This window comes from Macrobrachium nipponense, chromosome 20 (genome assembly GCF_015104395.2).
Source record: "Macrobrachium nipponense isolate FS-2020 chromosome 20, ASM1510439v2, whole genome shotgun sequence".
Lineage (NCBI taxonomy): Eukaryota > Metazoa > Arthropoda > Malacostraca > Decapoda > Palaemonidae > Macrobrachium > Macrobrachium nipponense.
In genome coordinates this window covers 41,663,758-41,677,239 of record NC_061089.1, presented here as the reverse complement: position 1 = coordinate 41,677,239, position 13,482 = coordinate 41,663,758, and the positions used below count along the sequence as shown (strand labels likewise).

At 42.6% G+C, this 13,482-nt stretch overlaps 1 protein-coding gene across 1 annotated transcript in view; it reads right to left on the bottom strand.

The window, feature by feature from the left end:
• LOC135225165 (RNA 3'-terminal phosphate cyclase-like protein) overlaps nucleotides 1-13,482 on the bottom strand; it is a 70,642-nt gene that overhangs the window by 7,524 nt on the left and 49,636 nt on the right. Inside the window, exon 6 of the mRNA XM_064264408.1 lies at nucleotides 10,585-10,840. Within this exon, the coding sequence (XP_064120478.1) occupies nucleotides 10,585-10,840 (256 nt within the window). The remainder of the gene's footprint in view (nucleotides 1-10,584; nucleotides 10,841-13,482) is intronic.

The window sequence follows — 13,482 nt, the reverse complement described above, 5'->3', positions numbered from 1 at the left end:
CACTGCAGAAAGGAAGCTGTCATTAAAATGAGAAGTGGCTGTAGAGAAGAGTGGAGAGAAGTTTGTAATGAAAGCATTTAAACAAAGCAAGGAAGATAAGGAAACGTAATCAAGAAAATGGCAATGTGGATGTTGGAGGAGAGGTGTGGGAATGAACTCGACATTATTATATGGCATATAACTGATGATGAAACAAAAGATGAATTTTAAATAAAAATATATTTTTGGCCATCCCTTCGGCCCATAACTGCAACCCCTTTCAATTCAATCCTTTACTGTACCTCTATTCATATTGTATTTCTTCCATCTTGTTATCCACCCTCTCCTAATGATTTCCTAGTGTAACTGCGAGGTTTGCCTCCTGTTACACCTATTAAACCTACATCCTCTTAAATTTCTTTTCCAATGCTGAATGATCTCAAGGTCCCAAAGCTTGCCCTTTAGCCTAAACTCTATATTCCATTCCATTCCATTCCAAAAGCAAATGGGAATGAGAGGGAGGGGCATTATCAACTATAACAGATGGTTGGACAAGAAATTCTCACTACTGTATTGTAAAATATCAATGAAGAGGTTTTTGATGGACAAAAAGTGCCAGAAGGGCAAATGGGAATGAAAGGGGTGAACATTATATTGTTGCTGGTGGGTGGGCAACCCTTAGAAAACATGCTCAATAATACCACAGGCATAACAGGACAATAAAAAAAAATATCAACAGTATGGATATAGGGGACAGATGTTAACAAATTTTAAACAATGGAGAAGGATTGCTTTACTAATTGTAATATTTCATGAGTGTAGAGTCAACATTTATGATACATGGATAAGGCATTTAACCCTTAAACGCCGACTGGACGTATTTTACGGCTACATTTTTTGTCTCTCGGGTGCCGACTGGACGTATTTTACGTTGACATAAAAGTTTTTTTTAAAAATTCGCGGAAAAATACTTTTAGGCCTACCAGCCGAAAACTCTTGAATCACGCGCCTTGGGGGATGCTGGGAGTTCACGGATAAAGGTGTTGTTTTGTTTACAATCGTTACGCAGGCGCGCAAACGCGAATTTCTTTCTTGCCGCACTAAAAAGTATCTGTGACACATTTCTGAAATTATTGCGTCACTTTGACATAATTTTTGTACCATTTTAAATTAGCCATTACATGGAGTATTATATATAAAATGTGCGCATTTTTATTTGGAATACAACAAAAAAATACTAGTTTTGAGACATTTTCATATAAATAACGATAAGTGCCAAAATTTCAACCATCGGTCAAATTTGACTCTACCGAAATGGTCGAAAAACGCAATTGTAAGCTAAAACTCTTACATTTTAGTAATATTCAATCATTTACCTTAATTTTACAACTAATTGGAAGTCTCTAGCACAATATTTCGATTTATGGTGAATTTATGAAAAAACTTTTTCCTTACGTCCGCACGGTAACTCTTCCGAAAAAAATCATACATATGATTGTGGTAATGTTTGCACCATTTTAAAATCAGCCTTTACATAAAGTTTTATATATGGAAATGTGCGCAATTTCATGCACAATACAACTAAAAACCACCCATGGTTTTAGCTTTTATCAATTTTGAAATATTTTCATATAAAAAATTATAAGTGACAAATTTTCAACCTTCGGTCAACTTTGACTCTACCGAATTGGTCGAAAAACGCAATTGTAAGCTAAGATGCTTATATTCCAGTAATATTCAATCATTTACCTTCATTTTGCAACAAATTGGAAGTCTCTAGCACAATATTTCGATTTAAGGTGAAGTTATGAAAAAAATAGAATTTTCTTTACGTCCGCGCGGTAACTCTTCCAAAAAAATCATTCTACATGAAATTGCACACATTTTCATGTAGAATACAACAAAAATAATTGAAGGTTGTAATTTTCTCATTTTTGAAATATTTGCATATAAATCACGATAAATAGAAAAAAAACCACGTTCGGTCAACTTTGACTCTACCGAAATGGTCGAAAAACGCAATTGTAAGCTAAAATAAAACTCTTACAGTCTAGTAATATTCAGTCATTTACCTTCATCTTGAAACAAATTCGAAGTCTCTAGCACAATATTTAGATTTATGGTGAATTTAAAAAAAAAATCTTTCCTTCCCTCCGCGCACGGATTCTCCGCCACAAATCTCCGAAATGCGTACGTCCCATTCTCGGAATATTTGCTCCGTTTCATATTAGGCATTTCATAGAGTTTTATATATGAAAATGTGTGCAATTTTATGTAGAATAAAAATAAAAATATTTGAAGGTTCTAATTTCCGAAATAATTGCATATATATATATAAAAAAATCGACATTCGGTCAACTTTAACTCGTCAGATATGGTTGAAAACTGCAATTGTAAGCTAGTGCTCTTACAGTATAGTTATATTCAATCATTTGTCTTTATTTTGAAAGAAATTGGAAGTCTCTAGGGCAATATTTAGATTTATGGTGAATTTTTGAAAAAAATATTTGTTTACGTCTGCGCGTTACGAATTCATGCATTATTTTGTGATAATATTTTCTCTGTGTTGCTTTTATCGTTTTACAATGTGTTATATACCAAAATGATAGCAATTTAGTGTACATTACAACGAAAAAAAAGTAACTTGTTACCTTTAACCGTTTTGCGCACAGTGCGATTTGAATACAATTATATATGAAATTTTGTTTTTGCGCTATCATATATCGCATTATTTATATATGATAATGATAATTTTTTTCATTTCTGATGGTTGCATACTAAACTTCAGCCAATGACAAAAAAAGGAGCCAAAAATGAACTCTTAATCTTGAAAACTAAGCGCGCTGTGATTTTTTGAAAAAAATATTTTTTCCGCTTCTGCGCTCACTCCGAAACACCTCCGGCACACGGGAGACAATTTTTATTTTACCGCTTCGGCGTTTAAGGGTTAATAATCATATTTACAAAGAAAATGGAGATTATACAATGGTATGGAAGTAGGGGAGATATGTTACACTTGGGTTAACAGTGAAGGATTGCTTGACTAATGGCAAGATTTCATGTCAAGCGTAAAAACTTGATACAAGGCATTTAATACCCTATGCAGCAGACTGGCACTTTAAGAACATGGCGATAATGAAGAGGATGCTAGGATTAAAGGCTACAATGCATTGGTAAAATCATACTTCAAAAGAGGAAGTTGTAAATTTGTATAAAGAGATGTGTCCAGTGGATAGCAAACTTTCCTTATTTAGACAAGACTATATTTATAACAAGGGGTGAGGATCAGATAGGCAAAGTAGTAGTAAATATTTTGGTAGAAATATAGAATCTAAAAGAAATACCCAGAAAATAGTGGAAAAATGATAAATATGATATTGTTATTGTACAATAAAGTTTCATACATCCTTACCTGGCAGATATATACTTAGCTATAGACTCCGTCGTCCCCGACAGAAATTCAAATTTCGCGGCACACGCTACAGGTAGGTCAGGTGATCTACCGGCCTGCCGCTGGGTGGCAGGAATAGGAACCATTACCGTTCTTGAACCAGATTTTCTCTTCCACCTGTCTCCTGAGGGGAGGCTGGGTGGGCCATTTAATCGTATATATCTGCCAGGTAAGTATGTATGAAACTTTATTGTACAATAACAATATCATTTTCATACATTCAACTTCCCTGTCAGATATATACTTAGCTGATTGGCACCTTTGGCGGAGGGTAAGAGACAGCTAATTACTGATTAGACAGGTAAACAACATACGTTGTAGGTAATAAAAATAATTAACAATACCCTGGTTCCTACCTGTTTTGGCGGAAGATTTCATAGCTACTGCTTAGAAGTCTGCTTCGCCTCAAAAGCCTCAGCGAGGGTGTGACCTATGGCTGAGAGCTCTTGTGAGGACTGTCAATGGGGTCTTATCCACTTACTCGACAGAACCTGATGGCAATTGTCACTGGGGTCCTATCCACTTACACGACAATATACCTATGCCTAATGGCATACAAAGGAGTACAACACTGATCCTGATCACCTGATCCTAACCGTGGATTAGTATTTACGATTGAAAGGAGTTATCCCCAACCACCTTATAAACAACCTTAAAAACTCAACACCAAACTATTTCGAAATCAAAACTATACAAAATATAAGGAAACAAATTAAGGATCAGTCTTATCTCCTTTACCCACCACTGTATCCGCTGATACATACAGACCCAGAGAGAAGCATTTCTCGTATGTTACTCTTACATCCTTTAAATAATGGGAGGCAAACACTGAGTTGCACCTCCAATACGTGGCTGCTAAGATGTTTTTCATCGACATGTTCTTATTGAACGATAATGATGTAGCAACTGCACGTACCTCGTGCGCTTTAACTCTTAATGTCGTAAATGAATCACTCTTACACTTCATGTGCGCTTCAGTTATTACATTTCTGACAAAAAAAGCTAAGGCATTCTTGGACATTGGTCTCTTCGGGTCCTTAATCGCACACCAGAGGCTCTGATTGCAACCTTGCAACTGTTTCTTCTTCTGCAGGTAAAATTTTAATGCTCTAACAGGGCATAATGATCTTTCAATTTCATTTCCCACCAATTGAGAAAGCCCTTTTACTTCAAAGCTTCTGGGCCAAGGTCTTGAGGGATTTTCATTTTTCGCTAAAAACAAAGGTCTGAAAGATACCACTGCCAAGTCTCCCTTAAAGCCCACTCTCGAGTCTAGAGCTTGCAATTCGCTTACTCTTTTTGCAGTAGCGAGAGCTATCAGAAAAATACACTTTCTTGTGATGTCTCTGAAGGACGCTTTATCAGGAGGCTCGAACTTCTCTGATGTGAGGTATCTGAGAACCACATCTAGGTTGCAACTAGGGGTAAGTGAAGTCCTTGATTTAGTCGTCTCAAATGATCGAATCAAATCATGAAGGTCTTTGTTATTCTCTATGTTCAGGCCCCTGTTCCTGAACACAGCAGATAACATGCTCTTATAACCCTTTATAGTGGACACTGCTAATTGAGATTCCTCCCACAAATATAGAAGGAAATCAGCAATTTCGGTCACAGAGGTATCTGAGGAGGACAGCTTCTTCGCCTTGCACCATCTACGGAAAACTTCCCACTTCGATTGGTATATCCGCATGGTAGAGGATCTTCTTGCTCTCGCAATTGCTTTCGCAGCTTTGCGAGAAAAGCCTCTCGCTCTGACCAATCTTTCGATAGTCGAAAGGCAGTCAGGGCGAGAGCGTGGATGTTTTTGTGATACCTCTCGAAGTGGGGTTGTTTGAGCAGATCTGTCCTTTCGGGAAGAGATCTGGGGAAGTCCACCGTCCATTCCTGTACCTCTGTGAACCATTCTCGAGCGGGCCAATAGGGAGCGATCAACGTCATCCTCATTCCTTCCAAGGACACGAACTTCCTTATCACTTCCCCCAGTATCTTGAATGGGGGAAAAGCATATGCGTCTATGCCCGTCCAGTTCATGAGCATGGCATCGACTGACAGGGCTCTTGGATCCTCCCCCCAACAAGCAGAAGTTCTCCATCCTTCTGGAGAGGAACGTTGCAAACAGGTCTACTTGAGGCTTCCCCCAAAGAGATCATAGTTGCTGGCAGACTTGTGAATGAAGGGTCCATTCTGTTGGAAGAACCTGGTTCTTCCTACTCAATCTGTCTGCCCTTATATTTCTCCCTCCTTGAACGAATCTCATCAGGAGCACTATCTTTCGTTCCTCCGTCCAGACCAATAGATCCCTTGCCAACTCGTAAAGGGAGAAAGAGTGTGTCCCCCCCTGCTTTCTTATATATGCCAGAGCCGTGGTGTTGTCCGAGTTGACCTGGACCACCACGCCTCTGACTTCGTCCTCGAAATGTCTCAGAGCCAAATGAATGGCTATGAGCTCTTTTGCATTTATATGCGAGGTCGTCTGTTCTTTCGTCCAGCTGCCTGACACTTCCTTCGTCCCTAGTGTTGCTCCCCATCCCGTTTCCGAGGCGTCGGAGAACAACACTAGGTGAGAGTTCTGCAGAGACAAGGACACTCCCTCGTTCTTTTTTAGAGGTCCTAACCAGCATCGTAAGTGGTTCTTGATGTTTTCCTCTATGGGAAAGGTATCTGTCAGTTCTCCTGCCTTTCTGTTCCAACTTCTCCTTAGGTGGAACTGCAAGGGTCTCATGTGCAGCCTCCCCAGAGAAACGAACTGCTCTAGCGACGAAAGGGTGCCCAGAAGACTGAGCCATTCCCTCGCTGAGCTTCGTTCTTTCTCTAAGAAGGCCGAGATCTTTTCCAACCCTCTCGTAATTCTTTCTTGGGATGGATATGCTCGAAAACCCCGAGAATCCATCCGAATCCCCAGATAGACAATGTTCTGGCTGGGGATCGTCTGAGACTTCTCGAGGTTCACGAGAGCCAGTCGTCTAAGTAAAGCGATATTCTCACCCCCTTCAGATGTAGCCATCTTGCTACGTTCCTCATCAACGCCGTAAACACCTGAGGAGCTGTCGAGAGGCCGAAGCACAAAGCCCTGAATTGATAAATCATTCCCTGCACCATGAATCGAAGATATTTCCTCGATGAAGGATGCAGGGGGACGTGAAAGTAAGCGTCCTGAAGGTCGAGAGAGACCATCCAATCTCCTGGACGCAGAGCAGCAAGGACCGAGTTGGAAGTCTCCATGGAGAACTTCGTCTTCTCCACGAAGCGATTCAATGCACTCACGTCCAGGACCGGCCTCCACCCTCCCGAGGCTTTCGGCACTAAGAAGAGGCGATTGTAAAAGCCCCGGGAGTGAGGATCCTGTACTGTCTCGATGGCCTCCTTCTCCAACATTTGCTGTACTAACCCGAGCAGGGCATCTCTTTTTACAGGATCTTTGTACCTCGCTGACAGCTCCCTCGGTGTCGTCGTCAATGGAGGTCTGTCCTTGAAGGGGATGAGGTATCCTTTCTTGAGCACTTCTAGGGACCAAGAATCTGCTTTCCTTGAGGCCCATGCTTGTGAAAATTTCAGAAGCCTGGCCCCTACTGGTGCTTGGAGGACTGGAATATCATTTTGGATTCTTCCTCGGGACTCTAACGGAAGACCTTCCTCTTTTTTCCCCTCCTCTCTTCCTAGGGGCTCGGCTTGAAGAGCTCCCTCGAAAGGGCTGTTGGGCACTTCTTGGCTCCCTCTTCGTGACAGGAACGGCTGGTCTTGGCTTCTTTGCCGATTGCACAAGCAAATCTTGTGTTGCCTTCTCAGTAAGAGTGTGGGAAATATCCCTCACTAATTGAGAAGGAAACAACTGTTTAGACAGAGGGGCGTATAAGAGAGACGCCCTCTGGACTGGAGAGACTGCTTTAGTTAAGAATGAACTAAAGACAGCCCTCTTCTTCAGTATTCCTGCCCCGAAAAGGGATGCCACTTCCGCAGATCCATCTTGCACCGCCTTGTCCATGCAGGCGAGGACACTATGTAGGACTTCTGGTTCCAAGAAATCAGGGTCTTGAGTCTTCTTGGCCAAAGCCCCAAGGGACCAGTCTAGGAAGTTAAAAACTTCCAAGACATGGAATACTCCCTTGAGGAGATGGTCCATTTCTGACATGGTCCAGTTCGTTTTGGCTGATGGAAGAGCGTGTCTTCTTGCCGAGTCCACCAAGGTTGAGAAGTCCGCTTCAGTAGAGGAGGGAAGAGTAAGTCCCATTGATTCGCCCGTGTTGTACCAAATCCCTCTTCTTCCCGATAGTCTGGAAGGGGGACAGGTAAACACAGTCTTCCCCGCCTCCTCCTTGGTTTTAAGCCAATTTCCAAAAGACTGCAAAGCCCTCTTCATTGAGATGGTAGGCTGCATCTTCAAAAAAGAGGAAGACTTTGCAGTCTTCGTACTCGAAAATAAAGACCGAGGAGAAGGAGGGGCAGCAGGGCTCAGAGACTCCCCGAATTCTTTCAATAAGAGGGCTGTCAAGGTCTTATAGTCCGAAAGACCTGCCCCCTTATTTTCTTCCGAGTCCGAGACATCTTCTATGTCATGAGGAGTGATATTTGGAGAAGAATGTGCAACCGGAGGGGGACTCCTCTCTAGGCAAGGTGAAGGGTTCCTAGCAACACCAACTCCCACCTGACAAGGACTACGGCCGCCTGTGCGACGTCTTGAGTCCCTGCCAGGTGAAGGCCGATATTGCCCTTTGCCTTTAGTTACACTAAGACCCTCCTGACAAGGGCGACGGCCGCCTGTGCGACGACTCCCATCCCTATCAGGAGAAGGCCTCGAATGTCTTTCAACCTTCGCAGAATCAGGCCTATCCTGACAGGGCTACGGCCGCCTATGCGACATCTAGAGACCCTGTCAGGCGATAAAACCTGATCAAAAATTGCAAAAATTCCCAAAGAGGAGCCTCTCGGTCCGCCTCTAACTCCATTCCCTATGAAGCTCCTGATTCATAGCGCCTGAAGCCTGGCTCCTGCAGCTTGGTTGGGGCCTTGCGCCTGGTTGACACTTGATGGCTGGTAGGCGCTTCAGGCGCCAGGCGCCTGAAATGAGGCTCAGGCGCCTGGAAGGAGGCTCAGGCGCCAGGCGCTTGGAAGGAAGCTCAGGCGCTTTGCGCCTGGTTTCAGGCACTTTGCGTCTCATTTCAGGCGCTTTGCGTCTAGTAGGAGTTTCAGGCACTCTTCACCATTCATCAAAATCCTCTCGCCTAGTAGGCACTTTGCGCCTGGCTGGCGCCAGACTCCTGGCAGGCACCTCGTCCGAGCTCTCAGAGACTTCCATCAGACGGGATCTTTTTACTGGAAGGAATTTATCCTTTCTTCTAGGAGGATCCTTCTTCAAAACTCCTACTAAGGAAGATATCTGCTTCTGCATCTGTTCCAAGATCTTCGTAGCTTTCTAATTCCGATGTAGGGGAAGGAGCATCTGTTGATAATACCTCCTTTCTCTTCTTTTCCGGAGGAAATTCTTCCGGGCTGGAGTCGAAAACTGGCGACCTCCATGGTCTCTTAGAAGGTCTCGACAGTCTGTCCGAACTCCATCCTTTCTTTGAAGAAGAATCGGACAAAGAAAAGCACTGTTTTAGGATGTCTTTCCAACGACTATCCTTGGCAGTCTGGGACGCAACTACAGAATCTGCCAAGGGGACACCTGACCGGTGGGGATTCTCTGAAACCTCCCTGCGGCTTTCGACATTCCTTCTCCTCTGGGCTTGGGAGCTTGGAAGAGGTCTAGACCTGGGAGCGAGACAGAGCCGATCAGACGCACCCTCCACTTCACTGGGAACACTTTCACTATGCTTACCTTCCAAATCCTTTAACTTACGCTCCATCTCCAAAAGTGAAGCTTTCAGATTTGCAATTTCCGATGTTGAACTTGCAGAGTCGGACAATTGAGAAGGTAAAGCTGTATGGAAGGAAACATTTGGATTAGAGATAGGCAAGCGACTACTGACTGGCTAGTTAGAGACCGACCTACTCAAACTCTTGGAAGAGGCTTTTCTAGCCCTATCCCTTTCCAACTTTCTTAAATAAGAATCAAGTATCTTCCATTCCTCCTCATTTAAATTCTTGCATTCTTCGCATGTATTCAATTGTGAGCATTCATTCCCTCTACAATTCTTACAAGTAGTGTGAGGATCTACCGAAGCTTTCGGTAGTCTCACATAACAACTTTCATTCACACACACTCTGAACGAAAACGAAGTATCAGACATTCTGAGAAAAATCCAAATCCAAAATAAAAAAACAGTCCACAAAAGCGTATGCCAGGCCAGAGATCCAATACGTCACCAAAATAGCAGTCTAGAAGATCAACGGCGATGAAATTCGAAAGTCAAAGTCAGGAGGAACTAGCAAACGATGTTACCAGCCCCGTGACAGAGAAAATCTGGTTCAAGAACGGTAATGGTTCCTATTCCTGCCACCCAGCAGCAGGCCGGTAGATCACCTGACCTACCTGTAGCGTGTGCCGCGAGATTTGAATTTCTGTCGGGGACGACGGAGTCTATAGCTAAGTATATATCTGACAGGGAAGTTGAATGTATGAAAATGAAGATTTACACCAGTTATATAACTGTAAGCATGATTTTCAACCGTAACTGTAATCTCCCTTACACCAATTCTGCTGCTGGCATACTTATCTGTATACAGCACCTCCACAGCCCCATACTTTCTTCCTGTATTACAAAGATAAACAATAGAATATGCTAAGCTTCATGGACACCAACATGAATTTGAAATCTTGATTTACTTGCCAATGTCATAATTCTAAGTTTTATACTATGGTCTAGTAACATCCCTAATTTTGGCCTTTGGAAAACCTTGATTACATGACTAACTAATTGTCTTTGTACTGGGCACATGCTTTTTCAAGATAACATTTGGTAGTGCTGCTCCTGCTTGCAAGGTATTCCACCTGAAGTGAACTCATTGTTAAAACAGCTTTTTTTTTTTTTTTTTTTATAAAATAATGCACAACTGGTTGTGGTAATTTTTTTCATACTTTCCCAAAGGATGCTTAAGCAACCTTATTCCTCTATACTTCTGACACAATACTGTATCCTTTTTCTTTATCAGGGTTCCATAAACTGTACTGCACTCTGATTAATTCAATGAAAAACAATGAAGTATGCTCTACTTACGAATGAGGAGTCAGGGGCCCTAAAACAATTTTTGAAACATCTTTGGCTGTTAGAACCATATATAAGAGAACAAGAGGCTGGCAAGTTGAATCAACACAACCTCCCCGGTATATCTCTTCCAAAAGTCTCCATGCTGCTTCTTGGCCAACATCTTCTGGAAGTTTGACATCCTTATCTTCATTGGGAGATCCTGACATGGATTCTGCACTCATAAAGCTCCCTTTGTTTGTCTCGGCAACAACACACAAACCAAATCCTGGGTAATGAAAATGAAAATGAAATACTGTTTGCTATAGATTAGATTTTGTTTTCAGAACATTTATAAGGACAAAACGTAAAAGATAGAAAACAATGGGGTACATGGAAACAGCTAAGAACCTTTCATAACATTCAGCATTCTTCACAAGGTTAAATTTCACAATATTCACATGGAAACTGCTAAGAACCTTTCATAACATTCAGCATTCTTCACAAGGTTAAATTTCACAATACAGTGGTACCTTGAGATGCGAAAGGCTCAACTTACGAAAAACTCGAGATACGAAAGCAAATACGAAGAATTTTGCGGCTCTACATATGAAAATTGTTCAAGATACAAAATGTTGTTGCTGAAAAGTCCGAGATTCGCCCCGGACCACCGATAACAATTTTAAAACTTGTGCGCCGCCAACTGAGTAGACTTGCCACCATCCTCCCACTCTCCCATTGGTTCCTGATGCTAGTCACCGCCATGAGATCCTTCTCTCCTATTGGTCAGCATCTCTCCCATGATGCATCTATGTAGCGGCGTGCTTCTTAGGCCACTTCACGGCATCATCGGTATCGTACGCACGCGGTATTCGTTCGTTCTATACGATTTTGTTTATCAACGTAAATTCGTTAGTGATTTCGTTGTAGTGTACTTTATCGTGTTGTGTGAGAACTTTACTACATACGTATACGTACTACATAACATAATTATGTACAGTATATGCGTAGTCATGGGTCCCAAGAAAGTTGAAATTCACGGAAAGAGGAGGATGCTTTCTTTGGAGACGAAGATGGAGATAATTAAAAAGTATGAAGCTGGTATGTGATTGAGTGTGATCGCCAAGGAATACGGCCGAAATCCGTCGACAATAGGCACCATCCTTAAGCAGAAGGATGTCATCAAAGCAGCTACACCTTCCAAGGGCGTGACTTTTGTCCAGCAAGAGGAGCCATGTGCACGATGAAATGGAAAGGCTTCTTCTTGTCTGGATAAAAGACAAAGAAATCGCTGGCGATACGATAACGAAGATGGCAATCTGCCACAAGGCCAGCACTATTTTCAGCGATTTGATTGCCCAGGCCAAAGACGACGGAGGAGAAGGGACATCAACGCCAACCCCAGAGTTCAAGGCTTCTCATGGGTGGTTCGAAAAATTCTGTAAACGGACTGGCATCCATTTGGTGGTGCGGCATGGGGAGGCAGCCAGCTCGGACACGAAAGCAGCCGAAGCCTTTATTAAGATGTTCGACGAGATGACTCTCAACGAAGATGACTCTCATCACAGTTCTCAGCAAGTCTTCAACTGTGATGAGACTGGCCTTTTTTTGGAGAAAAATGCCTCGTCGGACGTACATCACGCAGGAAGAGAAGAAGCTACCCGGGCATAAGCCTATGAAAGACAGGCTTACGCTCACACTTTGTTCGAGCGCCAGAGGGGATTGCAAGGTGAAGCCCCTACTTGTCTATCATTCGGAGACTCCACGAGCCTTCAAGGCCCACAAAGTGCTAAAGGAGAAGCTTCCAGTGATGTGGAGGGCTAATGCGAAAGCATGGGTAACAAGGCTTTTGTTCACCGAGTGGGTAAATCTGTGTTTTGGCCCGACAGTGAAGAAATTCTTGGAAGAGAAGCGCCTCCCTCTGAAATGTCTGCTGGTGTTGGACAATGCCCCTGCTCACCCTCCTGGCCCCGAGGAAGATATCCTAGTGATATCTAACTTCAAGAAGCTGTACTATACGAAACATCTTTCCAAGAGATGTTTCGACATCACCGATACCACAAACCTCACCTTGCGTGAATTTTGGAAGGAGCATTTCGATATCGAAATATGCATTTGACTCATCGACCAAGCTTGGCAGGAGGTTTCGAGGCGAACCTTGAATTCCTCGTGGAGGAAACTCTGGCCTGATGCCGTATCTGCCCGAGACTTCGAGGGATTCGAAGTGGGCGAAGCTGGTGCTGCAGATTCAGGAACAGTTGACGATCCTGAAACTGTTTTGCAACCAGATCTTGACAAGTTCTCTAGCAGCAGCGAGGAGGACGAGGACTCGATGACAACGGCAGAAATTAAGGATGCTCTAGCTGCTTTTCATAAGTTGCAATCATTCGTAGAAAAGCCCCCCGAAAAGGCTTACACAGGTCGTATGCTTGCACAGTTCGATGACGTTTGCCCGAGTCATTTCAGGAACATTGTCAAAAGCAGGCAGAAGCAATCTTCCTTGGATAGTTATTTTTTAAAGAGGCCTTTAGTAGGGGTAAGCAAAAAGGAAGAACCAAGTGATACTACTACGAAAAAACAGAAAGTTGAAAGTAGTGAAGAAGTTGAAATTTTGTCAAAAAAAAAAAAAAAAAAAAAAATTTAATTTAAAGTTTTTGGTAAAGTTAAGTGTTAGTTTTGTTAATGCGTTTCGTAAAGTTTATTTTATGTTTTCCTGACATTTTTTTGTGTTTCACAAAGTTAAGTGTACGTATCTGCCGTTTGTCCTCCTACACTGTTGCCACTTTCGGAGATAGACTCACTCGAAAGGTAAGGTTCCACATTTTACTACATACGTACGTATGTACGTACAGTATTTCTTGTATACCATGTACTCTAATACACTTTATTTACAGGTACTATGTAGTACATATTAGCAGTACGTATTAAGTT